The 23,473-nt window shown below is 43.2% G+C and overlaps 4 protein-coding genes across 9 annotated transcripts; 1 reads left to right on the top strand and 3 right to left on the bottom strand.

Annotated features, from left to right (window-relative positions):
- Nucleotides 1–618: 618 nt before the first annotated feature.
- Nucleotides 619–5,050, bottom strand: spout1 (SPOUT domain containing methyltransferase 1). The gene is made up of 12 exons (XM_029710051.1): nt 4,962–5,050; nt 4,749–4,788; nt 4,206–4,328; nt 3,931–4,090; nt 3,736–3,825; nt 3,590–3,639; nt 3,314–3,444; nt 3,095–3,167; nt 2,850–2,948; nt 2,629–2,731; nt 2,018–2,165; nt 619–1,167 (listed from the first exon to the last, which is right to left on the bottom strand). Exons 1-12 carry the CDS (start codon nt 5,007–5,009, stop codon nt 1,090–1,092), a joined length of 1,143 nt encoding a protein of 380 aa, XP_029565911.1. The 5' UTR covers nt 5,010–5,050; the 3' UTR covers nt 619–1,089.
- Nucleotides 5,051–7,572: 2,522 nt separating this feature from the next.
- On the bottom strand, nt 7,573–17,816 carry kyat1 (kynurenine aminotransferase 1). 6 transcript variants are annotated; one of them, XM_029710041.1, is made up of 13 exons: nt 17,690–17,813; nt 17,396–17,485; nt 16,660–16,718; nt 16,430–16,577; nt 12,291–12,440; nt 12,098–12,184; nt 10,856–10,981; nt 10,544–10,664; nt 10,330–10,406; nt 10,113–10,202; nt 9,668–9,854; nt 9,356–9,432; nt 7,573–9,246 (listed from the first exon to the last, which is right to left on the bottom strand). In XM_029710041.1, the coding sequence occupies exons 2-13, from the start codon at nt 17,465–17,467 to the stop codon at nt 9,100–9,102; spliced, it is 1,341 nt and encodes a 446-aa protein (XP_029565901.1). In that variant the 5' UTR covers nt 17,468–17,485; nt 17,690–17,813; the 3' UTR covers nt 7,573–9,099. The 6 variants fall into 6 exon arrangements, with proteins under 6 accessions (XP_029565901.1, XP_029565898.1, XP_029565899.1 ...); XM_029710038.1 differs by having other exon boundaries at nt 17,396–17,489; nt 17,695–17,813; XM_029710039.1 differs by having other exon boundaries at nt 17,695–17,813.
- Nucleotides 17,817–18,134: 318 nt separating this feature from the next.
- Nucleotides 18,135–20,431, bottom strand: surf6 (surfeit 6). Its single transcript, XM_029710045.1, has 4 exons — nt 20,047–20,431; nt 19,628–19,858; nt 19,373–19,455; nt 18,135–19,237 (listed from the first exon to the last, which is right to left on the bottom strand). Exons 1-4 carry the CDS (start codon nt 20,135–20,137, stop codon nt 18,536–18,538), a joined length of 1,107 nt encoding a protein of 368 aa, XP_029565905.1. The 5' UTR covers nt 20,138–20,431; the 3' UTR covers nt 18,135–18,535.
- Nucleotides 20,431–22,726, top strand: surf1 (SURF1 cytochrome c oxidase assembly factor). Its single transcript, XM_029710046.1, has 9 exons — nt 20,431–20,587; nt 20,758–20,824; nt 20,953–21,080; nt 21,170–21,252; nt 21,379–21,570; nt 21,681–21,753; nt 21,840–22,002; nt 22,221–22,302; nt 22,450–22,726. The coding sequence occupies exons 1-9, from the start codon at nt 20,525–20,527 to the stop codon at nt 22,511–22,513; spliced, it is 915 nt and encodes a 304-aa protein (XP_029565906.1). The 5' UTR covers nt 20,431–20,524; the 3' UTR covers nt 22,514–22,726.
- Nucleotides 22,727–23,473: the final 747 nt, after the last annotated feature.

The following is a 23,473-nucleotide window of genomic DNA, read 5'->3' as shown; positions in this document are numbered from 1 at the left end:
GTTCAACTTTCTTACCACATCAGAACTGAAAATATAAACTGGTTTTACTCCAATGTTTGTAAACAACCTAAATGTAAACAAACACTGTATACCCTCAAAGCACAAACTATCATTTTTATATCGTGTTCAGTCCTTGCATCCATAGCTCTATGAATGAGTGGTTACATTTCTCCATCCCTTAGCGAAACAGTGGAAGGGAGAACACTTGTTTCAACGCTTTAAAGGAATTCATTTGAGACCTTTATATGCTTACAGACAGTATGGCTAAAGTTAAGTGACATGTTTGTAGCATTACCGTATCCAATCAAACCTTTTATGGCTCAGTGTTAATATACCAACATCAGAACACAAGCTTACATTTATAGCGCTGTAGGTTGGCTCGTGCCAAGCCAATGGATTCACACCATGCCTGTTGAATGGAGGGGTGTGTGAGCTTCTGTAAGGCATTCACACAAATGTGCTGTATTAGATACCTAGTAGTTTTATCCTGTCTAACCACGACACGGACGAACGTTGCCTCGTCGTCATGTTTGACCCTTTACCTCTGACTTCCTGAGGCATGCAGCTGTTTGAGTTTGAATAATGTATTGCAGTATTCATTAGCATTACTGAACAGAATGTATTGCATTATTTATTGTTAGCATTGTGTTCAGCAACTTATTCTTCATGTATGTTCTGTAATGTGTCTTGAGAACAAATTACATAAACTGATGCATATAAATGACTTAATTCACCAGGAATCCTATACAGAGGGGATAGTAGAAACAAAGCAAAGCTAGCATTAGCATTAACTAGCAAAAAGCTACCAAAGAGAGAGGATGTAGATAAGGAAACACCAAGAATGAGGTCTCATGGCTAAGACACTGGGTTCTTCTTCACTTATGCTGTGATCTCTTACCCTTGAATAAATAAAAAAAACAGCACAGAATAATCCCAGCCATGTCCATTCATTCGATCCCAGAAGTATTTAAATATTAAACCATCGACTCCTGGGTCAGTTAGCTTCACCCAGTTCCCCAAAAAAGTGAATTATTTTTTTAGATCCTTTAGACTTCCTCTCAGTGATGGTTTGTCAGTAGCCACTTCCTGTTATGAACCGTTGGACTTGTCTGGAAATGCGGCTGTGATTTTCTGCCTCAGGCTGGACATGGAGATCAGGATGGCCTCCTGTGGAAAACATGATCACAGCAACAGAATATAGACTGGTCAGATTGAACTCCCAGCCAATATGACAGATTAAGGGCCCCAAGTTTTTCCTTTACCAAGCAGGGCACCTGTCAAACTCATTAAACGGAGGGCCGAGTGTCTGGGGGTTTTCGCTGCACCCTTTTACTTTATTGATGAATTAAGGTCACTAATTAGTAAGGAACTCGGCTCACCTGATTGTCTAAGGCTTAATTTAAATGAAAAAACAACAACCCTCTGTGGAATGGGTTTGACACCCCTGATGTAGGGAAACCATGTTCCATTGTCAGTGTCTTTCCTGGTCAGGGAATAACTCTGTGACCTACAGCAGACATGTGAACGACAGTTTGCTATACTCTGTCTTCCCCTGTTCCACACTCGCCCTCTGTTCCACACTCGCCCTCTGTTCCACACTCGCCCTCTGTTCCACACTCGCCCTCTGTTCCACACTCGCCCTCCGTTCCACACTCGCCCTCCGTTCCACACTCGCCCTCCGTTCCACACTCGCCCTCCGTTCCACACTCGCCCTCCGTTCCACACTCGCCCTCCGTTCCACACTCGCCCTCCGTTCCACACTCGCCCTCCGTTCCACACTCGCCCTCCGTTCCACACTCGCCCTCCGTTCCACACTCGCCCTCCGTTCCACACTCGCCCTCTGTTCCACACTCGCCCTCTGTTCCACACTCGCCCTCCGTTCCACACTCGCCCTCCGTTCCACACTCGCCCTCTGTTCCACACTCGCCCTCTGTTCCACACTCGCCCTCCGTTCCACACTCGCCCTCCGTTCCACACTCGCCCTCCGTTCCACACTCGCCCTCCGTTCCACACTCACCTCTGTGCGGATGGTCCTGCTGCCCTGGTTGGGGCAGGTGTTGAGGTACAGGTCAAACAGGACACCGGGGTCTGTCACCTCCAGGTTCTGATCAGCGTCCACACTGGCCTCCAAGCCCTGCAGACCACCAAACACAACCAACATGTGCCTGGAGAGTGAACACAGAACAAAGTTTTAGGCCATATATAATCTCGGCTAACCCAGAATTAAAGTCTTGCAATATTGGTCAGTTGCTCGATTAAGTTCTGGGTCCTTACATGTTAAGAGAAGGGATTAAGAGATGCTATAACAAGGAGCTCCACCCTCTGTCTTTGTAAGTTACGTACAAGTCTATGTCCCCTCCTCTTCTGAAATTCTAAAGATGCTAACACCTGTGACATTGTGATATGTCCAAATAACCAGTGATGAAAAACCCAAACACCAGAACTTCTGCTGCTCATTATCCCGCGCATTCCATTCATTCCCCACAGATTCTACGGTACCAGTTGTTGACGTAGATCTGTCCACGAGAGATTCAGTCATATACAACAAAGTTATGTAATATATGTAAACAGGTCATCCACCAGACCTTCTTGCATTTTGTAGTTCTTGCCCTCATACTCTGAACTTACTTGAATGGAGAAAGAGAAGTTGTGTCAACATCTACGCCTTTCTCAGATGTTCCAATGGTCAGATCATAGCCCTCTTTATGTGGACACTCAGTGAACACATTACCTGCAATCCAAATCAACACTTGGTAAAGTGAGATTCGTCAAATTGAATGAAACTCTCAACCTCACGAAATTGAAAAGAATGGCTCCAGTTGTGGAAGATATGTAAATCATACACCTACTTAGACTTGAGGCCAGGCGAACACTGTAGCCCCAGTACAGACCTCCCTCTGTTCGCGGCTTGTGAGGCGCCACCACCACCCCTTTGTGTAGTCTACCATCTGTGTAAACACACACACACACAAAATACTGAGCAACTATGAGTGCAGCATCATATTTGCATGTGAATAACTGAAATGTACTTCTCAGAAGCTCCTATTCATGGAATCAAAGATCAGCCGAGTTGGATGTACAGATGTGGACCTACCTTTATTCTGGATCTTGTTCATGTGGACAGTGACTCTGAGACCAGACTGTAGCTGCTTATCTATCTGCACCTCCTAAAAGTAGCAGAAAGACATCAGTCCTCTACTACATCCTGCTCCTGTTGGGTTTCAATATCAGCACACAGCTTTCTCGGTCCGTTGACCTATGGTTCTTCTTATGGCATATTACCGTACTTTATCATATCGAGACATCTACTCACCTTCCACATTCCACAGTTGACCAAGGAGCCTTTTCCTGGTTTGCTAGGCCGATCGAGGACCACTCCCTCCCGGTACTCACACTCATCATCCTTCCTCATGTGGTGAGGGCTGTCCAGAGGGTTGAGCAAGCCTGAGGGGAAAGGACCCACACATGGTTAGGGCAACTATGGCTGTACTACAACATTCATTATAATGTTTATTACACCATGACATATGTTCATTATATGGTTGGGAAAACCAGGAATGGAGGTGGAGTTATACAGCTACTCACTCACCGGCATACTGTAAATCTTTATGCATTGGGAAGAATGATTTGCGCAGGTACCTTGGAAAATAATACAAAAAGGAAGAGGATTCAAACCTTAGTCAAAGACAGCAACTGTGTTTGACTTAGTCTGTTATAAGTCAATGCAGTACTTACTGTGGGCATTCCAAGAACTGGAGGATTCTAGCCAGTTGAATGCAGGCTTGACCCTTCTTGCCGACACCATTGAATTCTCCCTCAACAGTCCTGTGAAATAAAATATTGTGGATCAGTCAAGACCTAATATCTAAAACAGCATCAAACTACTAAAGACATGAGCCTAAAATAAGATGCACAGAAACAGAGTCTTACTTGACGTCCTCATCTTGTTCGTCAAATACGATGATCTCGTCGACACAGAACACGACGCAGGCTCTGGCTATCTGTCCAGCCAGGTACGTGCGGAGTTCTGTTGACTGGGCATTGTCCAGGACAGAACCAGGCAAGGCCACGCTCACTGTGTACGACCGTCCTAGGGTTACAGATACTGGAGTCAAAATCATACATTATTTTATTCTAATGCATTTTTTTAAAGATAGAGGGATCATAGTGGAATAACCAGTGGGGTGAAACCTAGTCAATATGACCTGATCGGCTTTCCCTCCGACTCTGCTGCAGTGCTGCCTCAGTCTTCTCCTCCACCTCTTGCTTCTGCTTGTCAAGTTGTTGAATCAGCTTGGATTCTTTGATTTGCTTCTTGATCTCTTTTCCTATTATTCAGAAAAAACATGAGCTGTATTCCTCATTTAACCCAACCTCTGGATCTGAGAGGTGCGGGAGCTGCCTTAATCGACATTCACGTCATCGGCGCCCCAACGGCAGATTTTTCCACCTTGCTAGCTCGGGGATTCGAACCAGCGACCTTTCGGTTACCGTTAGGCTAAGATACTAAGCAGTGTAAACTTAGTATCTACATAGGCACATGGCAATAATTCCCATTTCATGTCTTGAGAGTCTGCTTATATACACGGTTGTGATTTCTGATTTAGTACAATACTGAACTCAATCCCAACTGGGGTCAGATAACACGTTGTCTGTAAAAACGCGCATGCCCCGATAATCATCAACCATAGCGATTAGTTTGGCAAGTTTTCCACAAGAAAAGAAAAAGTAGGATGAAGGATACTTACGTTCCGCTTTCCATTTCTTCCAATCTACTCTCTCCTCGCCCTGTAAAACAATAACATATACACACCATGTTAGTTAGCATTATGCTAGCTGGCGAACCGATGTAAAATTATGGTTGTTTATCGTAAAAATCCCTAAAATGTCAAGATGTGTCTGACACGAATTGCCTTTTTTTCACATCAGAAGACAACGTATGACGTCCCAGTTTAAAATACCTGAGAAAAGGATAATTTAGGCTTTTTCGATGCAACGCTGTCCGTCATCTTTCCCTATAACCAACACGTGAAAACAGAAACTGACACACTTCCGGTTCGCGTAATACATTTTCAAAATAAAAGTAATCTTTCATTTTTTATTTTATTTCACCTTTATTTAACCAGGTGGGCAAGTTGAGAACAAGTTCTCATTTACAATTGCGACCTGGCCAAGATAAAGCAAAGCAGTTCGACAACATACAACAACACAGAGTTACACATGGAGTAAAACAAACATACAGTCAATAATATAGAAGAAAAATAAGTCTATATACAAAGTGAGAAAATTAGGTGAGATAAGGGAGGTAAAGGCAAAAAAATCCATGGTGGCAAAGTAAATACAATATAGCAAGTAAAACACTGGAATGGTAGATTTGTAGTAGAAGAAAGTGTAGAGTAGAAATATAAATAATGGGGTGCAAAGGAGCAAAATACATAAATAAATACAGTAGGGGAAGAGGTAGTTCTTTGGGCTAAATTATAGATGGGCTATGTACAGGTGCAGTAATCTGTGAGCTGCTCTGACAGCTGGTGCTTAAAGCTAGGGAGATAAGTGTTTCCAGTTTTAGAGATTTTTGTAGTTTGTTCCAGTCATTGGCAGCAGAGAACTGGAAGAAGAGACTGCATCCAATTTATTGAGTAGGGTATTGGAGGCTATTTTGTAAATGACATCGCAGAAGTCGAGGATCGGTAGGATGGTCAGTTTTAGGAGGGTATGTTTGGCAGCATGAGTGAAAGATGCTTTGTTGCGAAATAGGAAGCCAATTCTAGATTTAACTTTGGATTGGAGATGGTTGATGTGAGTCTGGAAGGAGTTTACAGTCTAACCAGACACCTAGGTATTTGTAGTTGTCCACATATTCTAAGTCAGAACCGTCCAGAGTAGTGATGCTGGATGGGCGGGCAGGTGCAGGCAGCGATCGGTTGAAGAGCATGCATTTAGTTTTACTTGTATTTAAGAGCAGTTGGAGGCCACGGAAGGAGAGTTGTATGGCATTGAAGCTCGTCTGGAGGGTAGTTAACACAGTGTCCAAAGAAGGGCCAGAAGTATACAGAATGGTGTCGTCTGCGTAGAGGTGGATTAGAGACTCACCAGCAGCAAGAGCGACATCATTGATGTATACAGAGAAAAGAGTCGGCCCAAGAATTGAACCCTGTGGCACCCCCATAGAGACTGCCAGAGGTCTGGACAACAGGCCCTCCGATTTGACACACTGAACTCTATCAGAGAAGTCGTTGGTGAACCAGGCGAGGCAATCATTTGAGAAACCAAGGCTGTTGAGTCTGCCGATGAGGATGTGGTGATTGACAGAGTCGAAAGCCTTGGCCAGGTCAATGAATACGGCTGCACAGTATTGTTTCTTATCGATGGCTGTTAAGATATTGTTTAGGACCTTGAGCGTGGCTGAGGTGCACCCATGACCAGCTCTGAAACCAGATTGCATAGTGGAGAAGGTGCGGTGGGATTCGAAATGGTCGGCAATCTGTTTGTTGACTTGGCTTTCGAAGACTTTAGAGAGGCAGGGTAGGATAGATATAGGTCTGTAGCAGTTCGGATCAAGAGTGTCCCCCCCTTTGAAGAGGAGGATGACCGCAGCTGCTTTCCAATCTTTGGGAATCTCAGACGACACGAAAGAGAGGTTGAACAGGCTAGTGATAGGGGTTGCAACAATTTCGGCAGATAATTTTAGAAAGGGTCCAGATTGTCTAACCCGGCTGATTTGTAGGGGTCCAGATTTTGCAGCTCTTTCAGAACATCAACTGACTGGATTTGGGAGAAGGAGAAATGGGGAAGGCTTGGGCGAGTTGCTGTGGGGGGTGCAGTGCTGTTGACCGGGGTAGGGGTAGACAGGTGGAAAGCATGGCCAGCCGTAGTAAAATGCTTATTGAAATTCTCAATTATAGTGGATTTATCGGTGGTGACAGAGTTTCCTATCCTCAGTGCAGTGGGCAGCTGGGAGGAGGTGCTCTTATTCTCCAAGGACTTTAGTGTCCCAGAACTTTTTTGAGTTTGTGTTGCAGGAAGCAAATTTCTGCTTGAAAAAGCTAGCCTTGGCTTTTGTAACTGCCTGTGTATATTGGTTTCTATCTTCCCTGAAAGTTGCATATCACGGGGGCTGTTCGATGCTAATGCAGAACGCCACAGGGCAGTCAGGTCCGGAGAGAACCAAGGGCTATATCTGTTCCTAAATTTCTTGAATGGGGCTTGCTTATTTAAGATGGTGAGAAAGGCATTTAAAAAAAATAACCAGGCATCCTCCACTGAAGGGATGAGGTCAATATCCTTCCAGGATACCCGGGCCAGGTCGATTAGAAAGGCCTGCTCGCTGAACTGTTTCAGAGAGCCGTTTGACAGTGATGAGTGGAGGTCGTTTGACCGCTGACCCATTACAGATGTTGGCAATGATCGCTGAGATCTTGGTTAAAAACAGCAGAGGTGTATTTAGAGGGCAAGTTGGTTAGGACGATATCTAATCTACCAGCCTTTATCTAACATGATTGCTCTAAACATGTCATTTACACAAACCTGGTAAATGTAGATGATTTCATAAAAAGCAGGACTCATTCAAAGTTAGCCGCTTCAAAGTTCTTTATTTTTACAAGAAAAATCAGCATACAGCATTATGCAAATAAGCACACTTTGGGACAATTTCTCTTTGAGGAGTAGACCACCAGTTGATAATACAAAAATCACTAAAAGATTTAAGGACATTGTTGGGTTCTCAGAATTTGAAATATACTTATTCATATTACTGAGAGTGCTGAGGTTTAGAGGGTCTACACCAGAAGTTAATGGTTATAGGAGGAAGGTATATAGTGTGTGCAACTAAGCTTGAAATGTGTTGAGTGCAGGGAAGCGATTACATGTGGCAGGCATTGATAAGGGGAGAGTCATGGATTAGTGATGGGGGGGGGGGGGGTTTGAGGTCATGGCCCGTATCACTAGTGTCCTGCCTAGCAGTAAAGAACGATGTTTGTACAGATGGGTAGGAGGAGACTCAGCTTATGAGGAACGGTTAAATATCAGTGCGTGTGAAAATGTTTTTTGGGCAGAATAAACTTGGTTAAGGTTTCATAAGTGTACGTTGAGATTTTTTACTCTGAGAATTAGAACCTTACAGCATCAAATACAGTGATGTCTACCAAAGACAGCAAATTCAACACGCAGCTTTCCCTTGGTCTCATTTTTAAATGTGCATTAATGTCATTCAGAGCAGTTAAACAAAACATTCAAATCAACAGTAATGTGAACATTATAGTGCACTCTGGATGGTGATCACATCCATGCAGGACGGATTTGATTACTGTAAGTGGTTGATTACTACCGTATCAGGACAGATTAAGAAAAAATACAAGTAAAACAGCCAACTAGAACTGGGAGTGTGACTGACTACGCTGACATATGCCTTCACGACATTGTAGATATACACAGTGTCCAAAACATTAAGGAACATGTGCTCTTTCCATGACAGACTGACCAGATGAATCCAGGTGAAAGCAATGGCCATCCACTTCAAAAATCAGTGTAGATGAAGTGGAGGAGACAAGGCTTAAAAATCCTTCTTTAACCTGAGACATGGATTGTGTATGTGTGCCATTCAGAGGGTTAATGGGCAAGACAAAATATTTAAGTGCCTCTGAATGGGTTATGGAAGTAGGTGCCAGGCGAACCGATTTGTGTCAAGAACTGTGACGCTCCTAGGTTTTTCATGCTCAACCGTTTCCCGTATGTATCAAGAATGGTCCACCACCCAACGGCCATCCAGCCAAATTGACAAATGTGGGAAGCATTGGAGTCAACATGGACCAGCATCCCTGTGGAATGCTTTGGCTAAGAGTCCATGCCACAACAAATTGAGGCTGTTCTGAGGGCAAAAAAGGTGTGCGACTCAATATTAGGAAGATGCTCAGTACACTCAGTGTACGTTGACAAAGGAAAACATCCCTTATAACTTGCTCCTATGGAGGCCTATTCCTACAGTACTACATAGTGTAAACAAGTCCAGAGGTGTTGAATATGGCTTGGTTCAACTGAGCAGACCTAAGTTGAGCTAGGGTGGATAAAGGCAAAACAGGAAGGGTTGTCTGTGTGCTTTCTTCATTTTCTGTCACTCCACTTTCTGAGGATATCCTCGGCAGCGTTCAATGTCGAGTCCTCCTTGACGAAGCAGAACCGAATGTAGTTTTGGAAGTCCTTGCGGTGCTCAGGGCTGTAGAAAGCCGAGACAGGGATAGTGGCCAAACCCTGCATTATGAAGAACATATAGAAGGTCAGGATTACATTATGCATCATCCATACCATGTCAACATTTCTTCAAAATTTAGTTCAAACTAAATCTCTCCCCTCTTATTACCTTCTCTTTAATGAGCCACTTGACAAATCTGTAGTCATGAGGTTCACCCTGAGTGCTTGGATCATTCAAGTCAACCTCTTTGGAAAAAAACATAACATCCAGACAAAAACAGTTATGAAATATTAAGCGACATTGAACCATTACTTCATATGCCCATATTAACCAAGTCAAATTTGATGAAGCTGAAACATTGTTACACTCACACAAGCGGATCCATGAAAAACACACATTGCAACACTCGCAAACAGATAAACGACATTGTAACACAACCAGATAAAAGCAAACACACTGTACTGGTACATTAATACTCACTGAGAGAGGAGATGTCTGCTATCATGAAGTAGCCTCCCTCGGGCAGAATGGGCTGCAGGCCAACACTCTCCAGACAGGTGGCCAGTTTCTTCCTCTTGTGATTCAGCATCTCAGGCAGCTGCAGGAAGTAACTCTCTGGCGTCCCAAAGAGCTCGTACTCTCTCTGGAAACCTTGGGCCACCGCCTCCTGAGAGGGTGCAAGAGTGTGAACGACCCACCCAAAGCATGAGCTGGAGGATGTCTTACCTTCGAAAGTTAACGATTCAATTTCAGATAAGATGCAGACTGAATTTAAAGACAACCTCAGTCAATTTAAAAGTTGTGGGCAAGACATACAGTATGCTCACCTTCCTCATTCAATAGGCAAGTAAGTTAAAGTCAAGAAGTTAGCGTAAGGTCATATGTCTTTATACACCAACAGTAGTGGTTTAGAAATCAGTCAAACCTGAGCGGCAGTGGCACAGTGGTACACAGAGTTCTGATGGACGGTCTTCAGGTGCTTTACAATGGGCCCTGCTCCAATAGCCCAGCCAACCTCAAACAAGCATCATTGCAATACACACAATATTGATCAGATGTCTTAGTCAATTCAATACACACCATATAGATTGCATATGACACTGTGCCTCAACTTGATCATACTATTTCAGTGGGTTACCTACCTTCCACCCTGTAGCACTGAAGCTCTTTCCTCCGCTTCCTATCGTGACAGTCCGCTCCCACATCCCAGGAAGACTGGCTTGAATGAAAACAGTCGAAATAAGATTTAGCTGCATCAGGGCATTATTACCATACTGATATAACCGTTGACCATGGCTATTACATCATGCTATAGAAACTGTGCTGCTTGTCTCTATTGAATCCACTGTCTCTCACCTATCTTCACGTGCTTGGCACCGTCATAAGTCAGCCACTCGTACACCTCGTCACTGATACACACCACATCGTGCTTTATACACAGGTCTGCAATCACTTGGAGCTCCTCCCTCTTATACACCTATGTGACAAAGATGAGATGTGGTAGGTGAGAAAAGTCAGTGATTAAGGTGTTTCTAATTCAATTGCACTGCCAGATTACGTGGTTTACTGTGTTTTTGCACTACAAGAATGTCACCCGTAATATGAAATGGATATATAGTGCAAGGATAACATTGAAACAAGTCTCACCATACAGGGGGGGGGTCTCACCTTGCCTAATGGATTGTTGGGAGTGTTGATGACGATGGCTTTGGTGCGTGGGTTGAATTTACTGGCCAACTCCTCAGAAGATAGGACCCAGTCTGCACTAGTCAGGGCCTTGCCCCCCTCCACTCTCTAGAACAACAACCTCAGCTTTATGTTTTCTGGACTTTTCTCTAAATCAGTGACTACAGTTACATGCACACAATAATAAAATTACCTCGACTAATCTGTATCCCCGCACATCGACTAGGTACCGGTACCCCCTGTATATAGCCTAGTTATTATATTCCTTTAAAATTACATGTTATACTTTAGTTAAAATACTTACTAAATTAAGTCTTTCTTGAAAAGCATTGTTGGTTAAGGGCTTGTAAGTAAGCATTTCACAGTAACGTCTACACCGTTTGTATTTGGCGCATGTGACAAATATTTTATTTGATGCAATTATTGTGTATTGTTCAGATTAATATAAAAGTCTGATTAAAACATTTACATGCTTTGCAAGGAGAACGATTTCCCTAATAATTATGTTTACATGGACCCCATCTGAAATCAGGTTACCTGATAGAACTTTGATAAATGCAGAATATCGGCAATCAAAATAAACGTTCTACCACAGCGACCATGTTATTTGAGAAGCATAGTTGATTATGAGTTTGGACATACAAAAGTATGGACAGCCCTTCAAATTAGTGGGTTAGGCTATTTCAGCCACACCCGTTGCTGACAGGCGTATACATAAAAAAAAAGAAAGTTAAATCGAGCACACAGCCATGCAATCTCCATAGACAAACACTGACAGTAGAATGGCCTTACTTTAAAAAGTTTGGTGGTGGAGGAATAATGGTCTGGGGCTGTTTTTCATGGTTCAGGCTAGGCCCCTTTGTTCCAGTGTATAAAGTTTGTATGCGAAAGGCTCGCTCGGCTGGTGCTAGATCAAATACACTGCTGGAATGCCGATTATGGTGTTTACATGTCTTAATAATTTGAAAGATTGCTCAGAAAACCAGGTGTTTTAATGGGCATATGCTTACTTCAATTTTGACAGTACGCCGATTAACATAAGCAGAGTCAGGTGTTTACAGGACTATTATATAATCTGCCTACCGCCATAATCAGTTTAATATTGAATTATTACTGTGCATGTAAACATTCTCAATGAGCTTTAGGCTAGCACTTACGGTCACACCATAGGAAAATGAGCCATGAAAGGTATGTTAAAAAAAAATCTAAAAACACACTACTCACTGGCCTCAGTGGCACATAGACACCTTTTCCTCCTGCCATCTTCACCATTGGCTGATAGCAGTCGAAAAAAGGCTCAATAATGATGACCTAGAAGACAGAAGTGACTGATATGAGATGCACAGTAAAAACTGTGCATCTCAGTATTGAGTTGCACCCTTTGTCTAGGTGTTGTTGTTGACATAGTTACTGTTACCTCATCGTCTTCATCGACCAGGGCTTGAAAGGTGCAGAAGAGAGCCTGGTAGGCTCCGACAGTGACCAGGATGTCCTCGAAAGCGTCAATCTCATGTCCCACGACTCTACCAAAGAACTTAGCCAGGATCGACACAAGAGGGGGATGGCCCTAGGGAAGAACAAAATAAACCACACACACTTTAGAAGAATTAACACACACATAACCAAGCTTCTCATTTGTGGTGCTGGGAGTTACTGCCCCAAAGATCAACAATGTGTGTGACACACACACACACACACACACACACGTTTGTGGTCACTTAGAAATCTCCTTGTTTTTGTCCATTAAAATAACACAAAATTGATCAGAAATAGTGTAGACAATGTTGTAAATGACTATTGTAGCTGGAAATGGCAGATTGTTTTATGGAATATCTTCATAGGCGTACAGAGGCCCATGATCAGCAACCATCACTCTTCTGTTCCAACAGCACGTTGTGTTAGCTAATCCTGGAGCATCAGCATTTGATTACAGGCTCAAAATGGACAGAAACAAATAACTTTCTTCTGACACTCATCAGTCTATTCTTGTTATGAGAAATGAAGGCTATTCCATCGGCAATACTGTGTACTACTCCCTTCACAGAACAGCGCAAACTGGCTCTAAACAGAATAGAAAGAGTGAGAGGCCCCGGGGAACAACTGAGAGAGGACAAGTACATTAGTGTCTCTAGTTTGGGAAACAAACGCCTCAAAAGTCCTCAACTGGCAGCTTCATCAACGTCAACAGTGAAGAGGCGACTCCGGGATGCTGGCCTTCTAGGCAGTTGCAAAGAAAAATCCATATCTCAGACTGGCCAATAAAAAGAAGATTAAGATGGGCAAAAGAACACAAACACTGCACAGAGGAACTCTGCCGGGAAGGCCAACATCCCGGAGTCGCCTCTTCACTATTGACGTGGAGACTGGTGTTTTGCGGGTACTTTTTAATGAAGATGCCAGTTGAGGCGTCAGTTTCTCAAACTAGACACTAATGTACTTATCCTCTTGCTCAGTTGTGCACCGGGGCCTCCCGCTCTTTCTATTCTAGTTAGAGACAGTTCTGCTGTTCTGTGAAGGGAGTAGTACACAGCATTGTACGAGATCGTGGCAATTTCTCGCATGGAATAGCCTTTGTTTCTCAGAACAAGAATAGACTGACGAGTTTCAGAAGAAAGTTCTTTGTTTCTGGCCATTTTGAGCCTGTAATCGAACCCACAAATGCTGATGCTCCAGACACTCAACTAGTCTAAAGAAGGCCAGTTTTATTGCTTCTTTAATCAGGACAAGTTTTCAGCTGTGCTAACATAATTGCAAAAGGGTTTTCTAATGATCAATTAGCCATTTAAAATTATCAACTTGGATTAGGTCCCGTGTGGCTCAGTTGGTAGAGCATGGTGTTTGCAACGCCAGGGTTGTGGGTTCGATTCCCACGGGGGACCAGTATGGGGAAAATAAATGTATGCATTCACTACTGTAAGTCGCTCTGGATAAGAGCGTCTGCTAAATCTAAAATGTAAATGATTAGCTAACACAACGTGCTGTTGGAACAGAAAAGTGATGGTTGCTGATAATTGGCCTATGTACATATTCCATTAAAAAAAGAAGCAATTTCAAGCTACAATAGTCATTTACAACATTGTCAATACTGTATTTCTGATCAATTTTATGTTATTTTAAATGAGAATATTTTTGCTTTTCTTTCAAAACAAGGATATAGCCCTTGGTTCACTCCAGACCTGACTGCCCTTCACCAGCACAAAAACTTCCTGTGGCGGACTGCAATAGCATCGAATAGTCCCCGCGGAACGCAACTGTCAAAGGAAGTCAGGAACCAATACACAGTCAGGAAAGCAAAGGCTAGTTTTTTCAAACAGAAATTTGCATCCTGTAGTTCTAACTCCAAAAAGTTTTGGGACACTGTAAAGTCCATGGAGAACAAGAGCACCTCCTCCCAGCTGCCAACTGCACTGAGGCTAGGTAACACGGTCACCACCGATAAATCTGGCCATGCTTTCCTCCTGGCTACCCCAACCCCGGCCAACAGCTCCGCACCCCCCGCAGCTACTTTTCCGAGCCTCCCCAGCTTCTCCTTCACCCAAATCCCGATAGCAGATGTTCTGAAAGAGCTGCAAAACCTGGAGCCGTACAAATGAGCCGGGCTAGACAATCTGGAACTTCTTCCTAAAATTATCCGCCGCCATTGTTGCAACCCCTATTACCAGTCTGTTCAACCATTCTTTCGTATCGTCCGAGATCCCTAAAGATTGGAAAGCTGCCGCGGTCATCCCCCTCTTCTAAGGGGGTGACACTAAACCCAAACTGTTATAGACCTATATCCATCCTGCACTGCCTTTCTAAAGTCTTCGAAAGCAAAGTTAAACAGATCACTGACCATTTCGAATCCCACTGTACCTTCTCCGCTGTGCAATCCGGTTTCCGAGCTGGTCATGGGTGCACCTCAGACACGCTCAAGGTACTAAACGATATCATAACCGCCATCGATAAAAGACAGTACTGTGCAGCCGTCGTCATCGACCTGGCCAAAGCTTTCGACTCTGTCAATCACCGTATTCTTATCGGCAGACTTAACAGTCTTGGTCTCTCAAATGACTGCCTCGCCTGGTTCACTTAACTACTTCGCAGATAGAGTTCACTGTGTCAAATCTGAGGGCCTGTTGTCCGGACCTCTGGCAGTCTCTATGGGGGTACCACAGGGTTCAATTCTCGGCCCGACTCTTTTCTCTGTATATATCAACGATGTCGCTCTTGCTGCGGGCGATTCCCTGATCCACCTCTACGCAGACGACACCATTCTGTATACATCTGGCCCTTCTTTGGACACTGTGTTATCTAACCCCCAAACGAGCTTCAATGCCATACAACACTCCTTCCGTGGCCTCCAACTGCTCTTAAACACTAGTAAAACCAAATGCATGCTTTTCAACCGATCGCTGCCCGCCCGCCCGACTACCATCACTACTCTGGACGGTTCTGACCTAGAATACGTGGACAACTATACATACTTAGGTGTCTGGCTAGAGTAAACTCTCCTTCCAGACTCATGTCAAACATCTCCAATCCAAAATCAAATGTAGAATCAGCTTCTTATTTCACAAGAAAGCCTCCTTCACTAACGCTGCCAAACTTACCCTAATAAAACTGACTATCCTACCGATCCTCGACTTTGGCGATGTCATCTACAAAATAGCTTCCAATACTCTACTCAGCAAATTGGATGTAGTCTATCACAGTGCCATCTGTTTTGTCACCAAAGCCCCATATACCACCCACCACTGCAACCTGTATGCCTAGTCAGCTGGCCCTTGCTACATATTAGTCGCCAGACCCACTGGCTCCAGGTCATCTATAAGTCTATGCTAGGTAAAGCTCCGCCTTATCTCGGCTCACTGGTCACGATAACACCCACCCATAGCACGCGCTCCAGCAGGTATATCTCACTGGTCATCCCAAAGCCAACACCTCCTTTGGCTGCCTTTCCTTCCAGTTCTCTGCTGCCAATGACTGGAACGAATTGCAAAAAAAAAAAAAATCACTGAAGCTGGAGACTTACATTTCCCTCACTAACTTCAAACATCAGCTATCTGAGCAGCTAACCGATCGCTGCAGCTGTACATAGTCCATCTGTAACCCCATATTGTTTTTATTTACTTTGCTGCTCTCTTCCACACCAGTATCACTACTTACACACCATCATCTGCTCATCATCATCTGCTCATCTATCACGCCAGTGTTAATCTGCTAAATTGTAATTACTTTGCTACTATGGCCCATTTATTGCCTTACCTCCTCATGCCATTTGCACACACACTGTATATAGACTTTATTTTTTTTCTATTGTGTTATTGACTGTACGTTTGTTTATTCCATGTGTAACTCTGTGTTGTTGTTTCTGTCGCACTGCTTTCCTTTAACTTGACCAGGTCGCAGTTGTAAATGAGAACTTGTTCTCAACTAGCTTACCTGGTTAAATAAAGGTGAAATAAAAAATAAATTAAAGTGTCTTGAAAAAAGGTATTATACCGAAACAACCACAATAAATGTGCTGAGGTAAAATCAAGTGTGTGGCACACACAGACACCATTGTGTTTTTCTCACGAAAGCGTGTGTGTACTGATGCATTGAACATCCTCCGTTGACTGCTTTGCAGAAGGCCTCTTGGATGTAGCTTGGTGGGGAGAAGTCAGGAAAGCCCTGGCCTAGATTCACCACCTTGTAGTCAGCAGCCAGCTGCGTAAACTCAACCCTGTCAATACAGAACAATTGATAAACAACAATGTATGATATAAAATGTTGTACGCACATATGAGCTATTTCTGTAAAATTACCATATATTTTTGTCAATTCCCTCGATTCTGCGAGCATGTAGCTGGCGTGCCATGATTAACTGAAATGAAATAAATGTTAATTTACATTGTTAAACAGTCAATTGAAATATGAAGATGATTTCACGTCACTCTTTAGAGCATACAACTCCTTATTATAAAATATTATTTAACTGCCACAAGCTGCCATTTCAATAGCCTGACCCTGGACACTTTGTTCAGTCATCTGAAGCATGGGGCTTGGGGAAACCCCTCAAATTCATTCACATATCTATAGCTGCAATGATTGACAGTCTGACATGCCAACATTTTGAAGCTATATTGCTTGCTGCTTTCAAGACAACTGGGAACTCTGGAGGGGAAAAAATGCTGACTGGGGAAAATCATTTGAATGGTCAGTCATCCAGCTCTGAATTCCAAGTTGGGAACTCAGGCCTCTTTCCAGAAGTTCCCAACCCTTTTCATTTACTGTACCACCAACTGAATTTTGCTCTGCCCGGAGTACACCGTCATGTGCATTTTACCAGGTGGCCTATGTTCTCATCTCAAATAACCCCTGTGGATAGGATCCAAGTAACCCTGGTTGGGAACCACTGTTTTAGAGCGTCAATCTTTAGATCACTGACGTCATGATTTGACGTTGTTTTTTCCCCCAGAGTTCCCTGTTGTCTTGGTGTCTTGAAAGCACAAAGAGAACATGTAAAAATGGTTACTTGTTCATATTGGTAGATTCCCATACCTTATGATCAAGTTCAAAAATGTTTCCTTTCCAACTATTCACAGCCACATTTGCCGCTACTCTTCTTAGCATGTCAGTGAGGGGTGCAGACTACCTTGAATCAGTTACCAACCATTAGTGTAATGAACGACCCACACAACTCAGGCTACGCATTCAATTAATGATTAGCCATAAAAAACTGGTTTACACAAAATCACTTTTGACAAGTTCAGTTTGACATTTTCAGCTGGAGACTATGCGTTAGCAATTTATCTTATAAAGGTTATCTAAATTCTTGTAAAACAAAAACATTACCTGACCTTGTAACTGAGTCAACGTTTGCAAATTCAAGCTAGACGTTGTGCTAGTGTGCCGACTGCGCTCCGTCAACTGGGATGAAAAATAAATAACTCCTTCAGTTTGGGGAAGACGTCACGTTACTGCCCCCGAACCTTGACCCCCCCCCTCCCCTTTTGATTATAACTTCCCGTATAGGCGGGGCTTAATATATAAATTGTCGCTTGCGCCTGCCGTTTTAGGTTGGTTTATTTCACCGGTTCTACACTGGTCGATGGATATTGCACGCGCTAATGAAATAATTGAATAAATAATTCACCATCAGTTGCTACCTTAGTGTTTCATTTGCTTATTTAAATAGGCCTATGAATCAATCTATAAGAGTCAGTGTGCACCACATATGGCAATAACGTGTTTCCAATGCTATTTGTGTGGCGCTTTCAAACAAATGAATACAGGGTAGTTAATATGGGCATATTTCTTAAGTTCAATTACATTTAGCAAAACATTGACATTCAATATAGAGAAATCACATGAAGTTGGGTATTTTAAACTGAAGTTTACACTTTCAATACAGTACATCCATGGCATGTGTCAACCATTGCGACGAACAGAATAAAAAGTAATAAAGCAAGCATTGATTTAACAGAGCGCCCCAGTTATTCAAACCTTGAGGAACCCTGTATTGGGTCTTTGCCCTGTCCAGTGGCTTTTAACATAAGTCCAAAGCATTATGAATATTATGTGGACACTGGACAAAGCACCATGCCACAAAAAAGCAGTAGAGCTCAATCAAAAAGACATGTTCATCAATTAATCAGTCCATTTCCCACAACCCTCAGCCTGACCCTCCTCCCCATCCCTCTACACCTGAGCCTTCTTCAGGTCTTCAGGCAGTACGCGGCCCCTCTTCCTGGCCCGGTCCTTTTTCTTCTCCACTTTGCCCTTGTTGTTCTTCTGGATGTTCCTGCGTCTCTTGTCCTGTCGCCTTTGCATCTTCTCCACCACCGTCTCGCTGCGCTCCGTCCACTTCTTCTTCCGCTGAGAGCGCATCTTCTCTTTCCTCTTGAGCGAGGCCCTCAGCAGGTCCTCATCATCCTTGATTTTCAGACCCTCTGCCTTGTACAGCACATTGGTCCACTTCATCTTCTCCTCCTGCAACTTGGCCTTGCCCTCATCCTTCTCCCGCAGCTCCTCCAGCTTAGCCTTGCGAACCTCCACGCGCCCCAGCAACTGCTTGTAGTTCTTGCCTACCAGCGGTGTCAGACCGCCTTTTATCCGGTTCTTCTTCTCCTTCTTCTTCTGCTCTTTGTCCAAGAACCCACCATCGCCCAGCTCCACCTTGTTGAAGACGATGGCGGTCTCATCCCGCTTGCCCGCAGCTGGTGCGGTGGGAGGAGGAGGGGCCTCTTCCCTTTTGATTTCAGGCTCATACTCTAAGCCAGCTTTCTCAGCGAGCTTCTTAATGAGGAACTCTTTACGCTTCCTCTTCTTGCGCTCCCTCTCCTGCTTTCTCTTCTCTCGCTTCTTCTGCACCTCCTCAGAGGATGGGTCCTTAGGGGTTCCCTACAGGAAGAAAAGGGGATGTAAGGTTAGTTGTAGGCTATATCAACAGACATGTGCAAGTCAACTGTGGATCGGTAATGAGACATTTTACCGCATGTAGCCACTGAACAACCCCTTAGATAACCTAACACATACCTGCCCACGAGACTCCTCAATCTTCTCATGAAGTCTCTGCCGTAGAATATCTACCGTGGAGAAATTAGTACCTGGCTTTCCACCTTCAGGGTGAGAACAAAAGTCAGTGAAGAGTACAATAATGTCTCTGACATGGCTATTACATCATTTATATATTGCACCTAGTCAAAAAACAAAGAGGAAAGGCAAGTATCACCAGAAGATGTTGGGAAGTTGAGCATCATCTGAGGACTGGACATCAATATATAACTTTACCTTTGGGCTTCTGTTTAGTCTCAACCACCACACCATTTGGAACTGTCGCTTTTGAGACCTTCTGTTCTGCTACACCAGGTGCTCTCTGTGCTGGGGTGATGACAAGCTTCTTGTTAGGCTTCAAAGGTAACTTCTGGTGTTTCCCTACGTTGCTGTTTGCACTTATCTGTTTGTGATTGGTTTTGTTCCTCTTCTTTGGAGGGCCAGGCACACGTCCACCTTGAAAAGGGACTTCATTCATGAAGAGAGATAGCATGTTAGGTTGTACAAGTACTGATGAAAATGCCTATACATTGGAGGGGTGTTTATTGCTAAGTCAGTTGATTAACATCAGCAACCATCTAAAATGTATTAAAAAACAATTATCATACAAATTAAAACGTGCACCTAGATAATAGATAGAACCTGAAAAAATTTACCAAATGGCCTATTCCTTGGTTCTTGCTGTTGAGCACATACTTTACTCGCCAATTTCTGAAGGTATGAGTCCTTTGAAGCAAGACTTGCCATTTCTCGAACAAACAAAAAATTCGAAAACCACGAATCTGCTAACAATAAATAGCCCCTAGCTAATGTAAACTCCCTCTTCAAACAGAAAGTACGAGCGAGATGTTGCAGGTCATCTTTCTGATACTTTAACCAATGGTGAATAAATAACTTTACTTATGATGATCAAAATAAAATTGCAACATTTGCTGTTAAAATGACAACATAAAAAGTACTAGCTAGCTACAAATGCACGTGTACAGACTGAAATGGGCGTCACATTGAAGTCAGGTTGGACCGGATGTAGTTACATCCAACACAATCCCTCCTGCACACAGGACATGTAAGTTATGTAGCCAGTTGCCTTGTCAAATTGACTATCTCTGTGTGTTTACCATATTTTCAGTAACTATGGGCAGTTTAACATTTATGTTCGCGTGCTCTGCTAAGACCTTGAAGATGATAAAAAAGAACGTAAGTTGATATAGTTACAGTACATGGCTATTGTATTACAACTATTAATATCTTAAGAACTAACGTTAACTAGCGTTAGCTAGCTTGCTGTTGCATAAATTCCAGTGACCTACAGTTAGACTGCTGATGTAATGATGTAGTTGAATGCATTTATGCATTTCTCTTTTCAGTCACATGCAATTTATTTCAAGAGGACTCTCTTATTGCCACGACAGCCTCTCTTCAAACAATCAGAAGGTAATGTTTCAGACATATATTCATAGCAACAAACTAGCCATGTGATTCAATGACAGACGCTTACCATTTCATAACGTTAACGTTAATTCGTAACGGTTATAGCTCTGACACCTTTCCAATCACTCCAGGCAAGTGTATCAACTTTGGTCGACTGTCAAGCTCCACAGCTGCCAGGGCAGCGAAGGGAGAGGACTCCTTCCTCAAATGGCTCTTGCTTCTGATTCCTGTCACCACATTTGGTCTTGGGACATGGCAGGTATGGCTCCATTAAACAGTAGTTCAAATGGCAGTACCTCTAAAATGGATATGACAAATTATACTGACCTAAGCCACTCTCCTACTCAGGTGAGACGTCGGGAATGGAAAATGAAGTTGATTGCAGAACTGAGAAGTCTTACCTCCGTGGAACCCATCCCTCTTCCCATTGAGTGAGGAACACATGCACACAGAAGTTATCAGACAGATAATTACACATAATTATGTTGTCTTGATTTTTTTTAGTTCAGACTGGAAGTGTTTGTGATGTTCTTGTTATGTATGTCTTTGCTTCCTAGTCCTCTGGAGTTGAACAATCTGGAGTACAGGAGAGTAAAGGTGCGTGGGCACTATGACCACTCCCAGGAGATGTACATCTTACCACGCTCGCCTGTCGACCCAGAGAAGGAGGCAAGGGAGGCAGGCCAGCTGTCATCCAGTGGAGATACTGGAGCCAATGTCGTCACCCCGTTCAACTGCAGTGACCTAGGGTAAGAGACACACACACATCGCAATTGCTGCTACCAGTATGTGAGAGCTCCAAAATGTTAAGACATTATTGTCTCCTTACACTGTTGACATTCTTGTATATATTTCACAGGATCACGATCCTTGTAAACAGAGGATATGTTCCTAGGAAGAAGATCAAACCAGAAACCAGGATGAAGGGACAGGTAACCCTCCCCCCCCCATATTCATTGTCTAATTCAAGACTCAAAGTTGTCATGGGTGATGATTTTGTCATGGTGCTGCTCTGTAGGTGGATGATGAGGTTGACCTGGTAGGTGTGGTGAGGCTGACAGAGATCCGTAAACCCTTTGTGCCACAAAACGACGTGGAGCACAACCGCTGGCACTACCGCGACCTGGAGACAATGGCTAGAGTCACAGGGGCCGAGCAGATCTTCATCGATGCTGACCTGGGTACAGCTCTCAGTATTACCCTATTTAGACAATACACTTTGATTTAATTGCATGGTATATCAGAAAATAAGGTATGTGAAAGACTGAATGGTGATTAACATTCCCTGTAGCTGAGGTTTGGAATAACGGTAAATCTGTTCTTTATCCGAAGTGAGTTGGTAGTGTGTGTTTCATTGAGAATGAATGGAAATCTAAGGTTTGTTTGTTAATATTCTCAGCCAGCACAATTCCGGGTGGACCTATAGGAGGACAGACCCGAGTCACCCTCAGGAATGAACATATGCAGTACATTATGACGTGGTAAGTTGTAATTTTTCATATCAATTACTGTCCTTTATTTTTTTCTTCACAGTGAGCCTCTATGGCTTGGATTGCATAATTAAAAGTAGAACTAGGATCACTTGAGCTGTATGCATATCCAATGAGTGCTTCTCTTCCTCTCTGTAGGTATGGCCTCTGTGCAGCAACCTCTTACATGTGGTATGCCAAGTTCATCAAAAGGATTGTGTAAAACACCCCGCAATGGCTTGAGTAGTGTAAATTAATACGTTTACATCATGAATATTCCACATAGCCAGATCATGGCAGTATAGAAGTTGTTGTAGGTACTTAGATGTCTTGGTTTTATTTGACAAATGTACACTTAAACATAAATGCAACATGTAAAGTTGTTGGTTTCATGAGCTGAAATAAAAGATCCCAGAAATTTTCAAAATACAAACTATTTCTCTCAAATGTGCAAAACTTTGTTTACATCCCTGTTAATGAGCATTTCTCCTTTGCCAAGATAACCCATCCACATGACAGGTGTGGCAGATCAAGAAGCTGATTAAACAGCATGATCATTACACAGGTGCACCTTGTGCTGGGGACAAAAAGGCCATTCTAAAATGTAGTCACAATGCCTTGGAGGCCTCAAGTTGTGTGTAATTGGCATGGTGACTGCAGGAATGTCCACCAGAAATTGAGTTTCTCTACCATAAACCATAGTTTGAGAATTTGGGATTATGTCCAACCTGCCTCAACTGGAGCCCACTTGTAGGCGAGCGGTTTACAGATGTGAACAGTACCCCACAATGGCCATGGTATGGACATGTATAAGCTGGACAATGAAGTACATTAATGGCAATTTGAATGCACAAAAATACCATGAGGCCCATTTTTTACAAAATTTGTGTAAGACTATCTGCATTTCTAGTCATGTGAAATCCATAATGGGCCTAATGAATTTGACTGATTTCCTCTAACTCAAATTGCATGTCTTTTGTAAGTAGGATTGTTGTGCATATGAAGTATTGTAATTAAATAGCCAAATGTATCCAGTTGTCATGATTGGGCGGTTTAAATAAGTTCAGGCCTGAGCTGTGCCATTTCAGGTAAAGCACACTACAATGTTTCTGCTGGGTAATGCCACATGTTGCACCTCCCAACAGTGGCCTTAGGTCAGCAAGTGTAATACTGAGGAGCACCA

This window comes from Salmo trutta, chromosome 23, assembly GCF_901001165.1.
Source record: "Salmo trutta chromosome 23, fSalTru1.1, whole genome shotgun sequence".
Lineage (NCBI taxonomy): Eukaryota > Metazoa > Chordata > Actinopteri > Salmoniformes > Salmonidae > Salmo > Salmo trutta.
The sequence above is the reverse complement of the archived record's forward strand: the minus strand, read 5'-3'. Positions and strand labels throughout refer to the sequence as shown.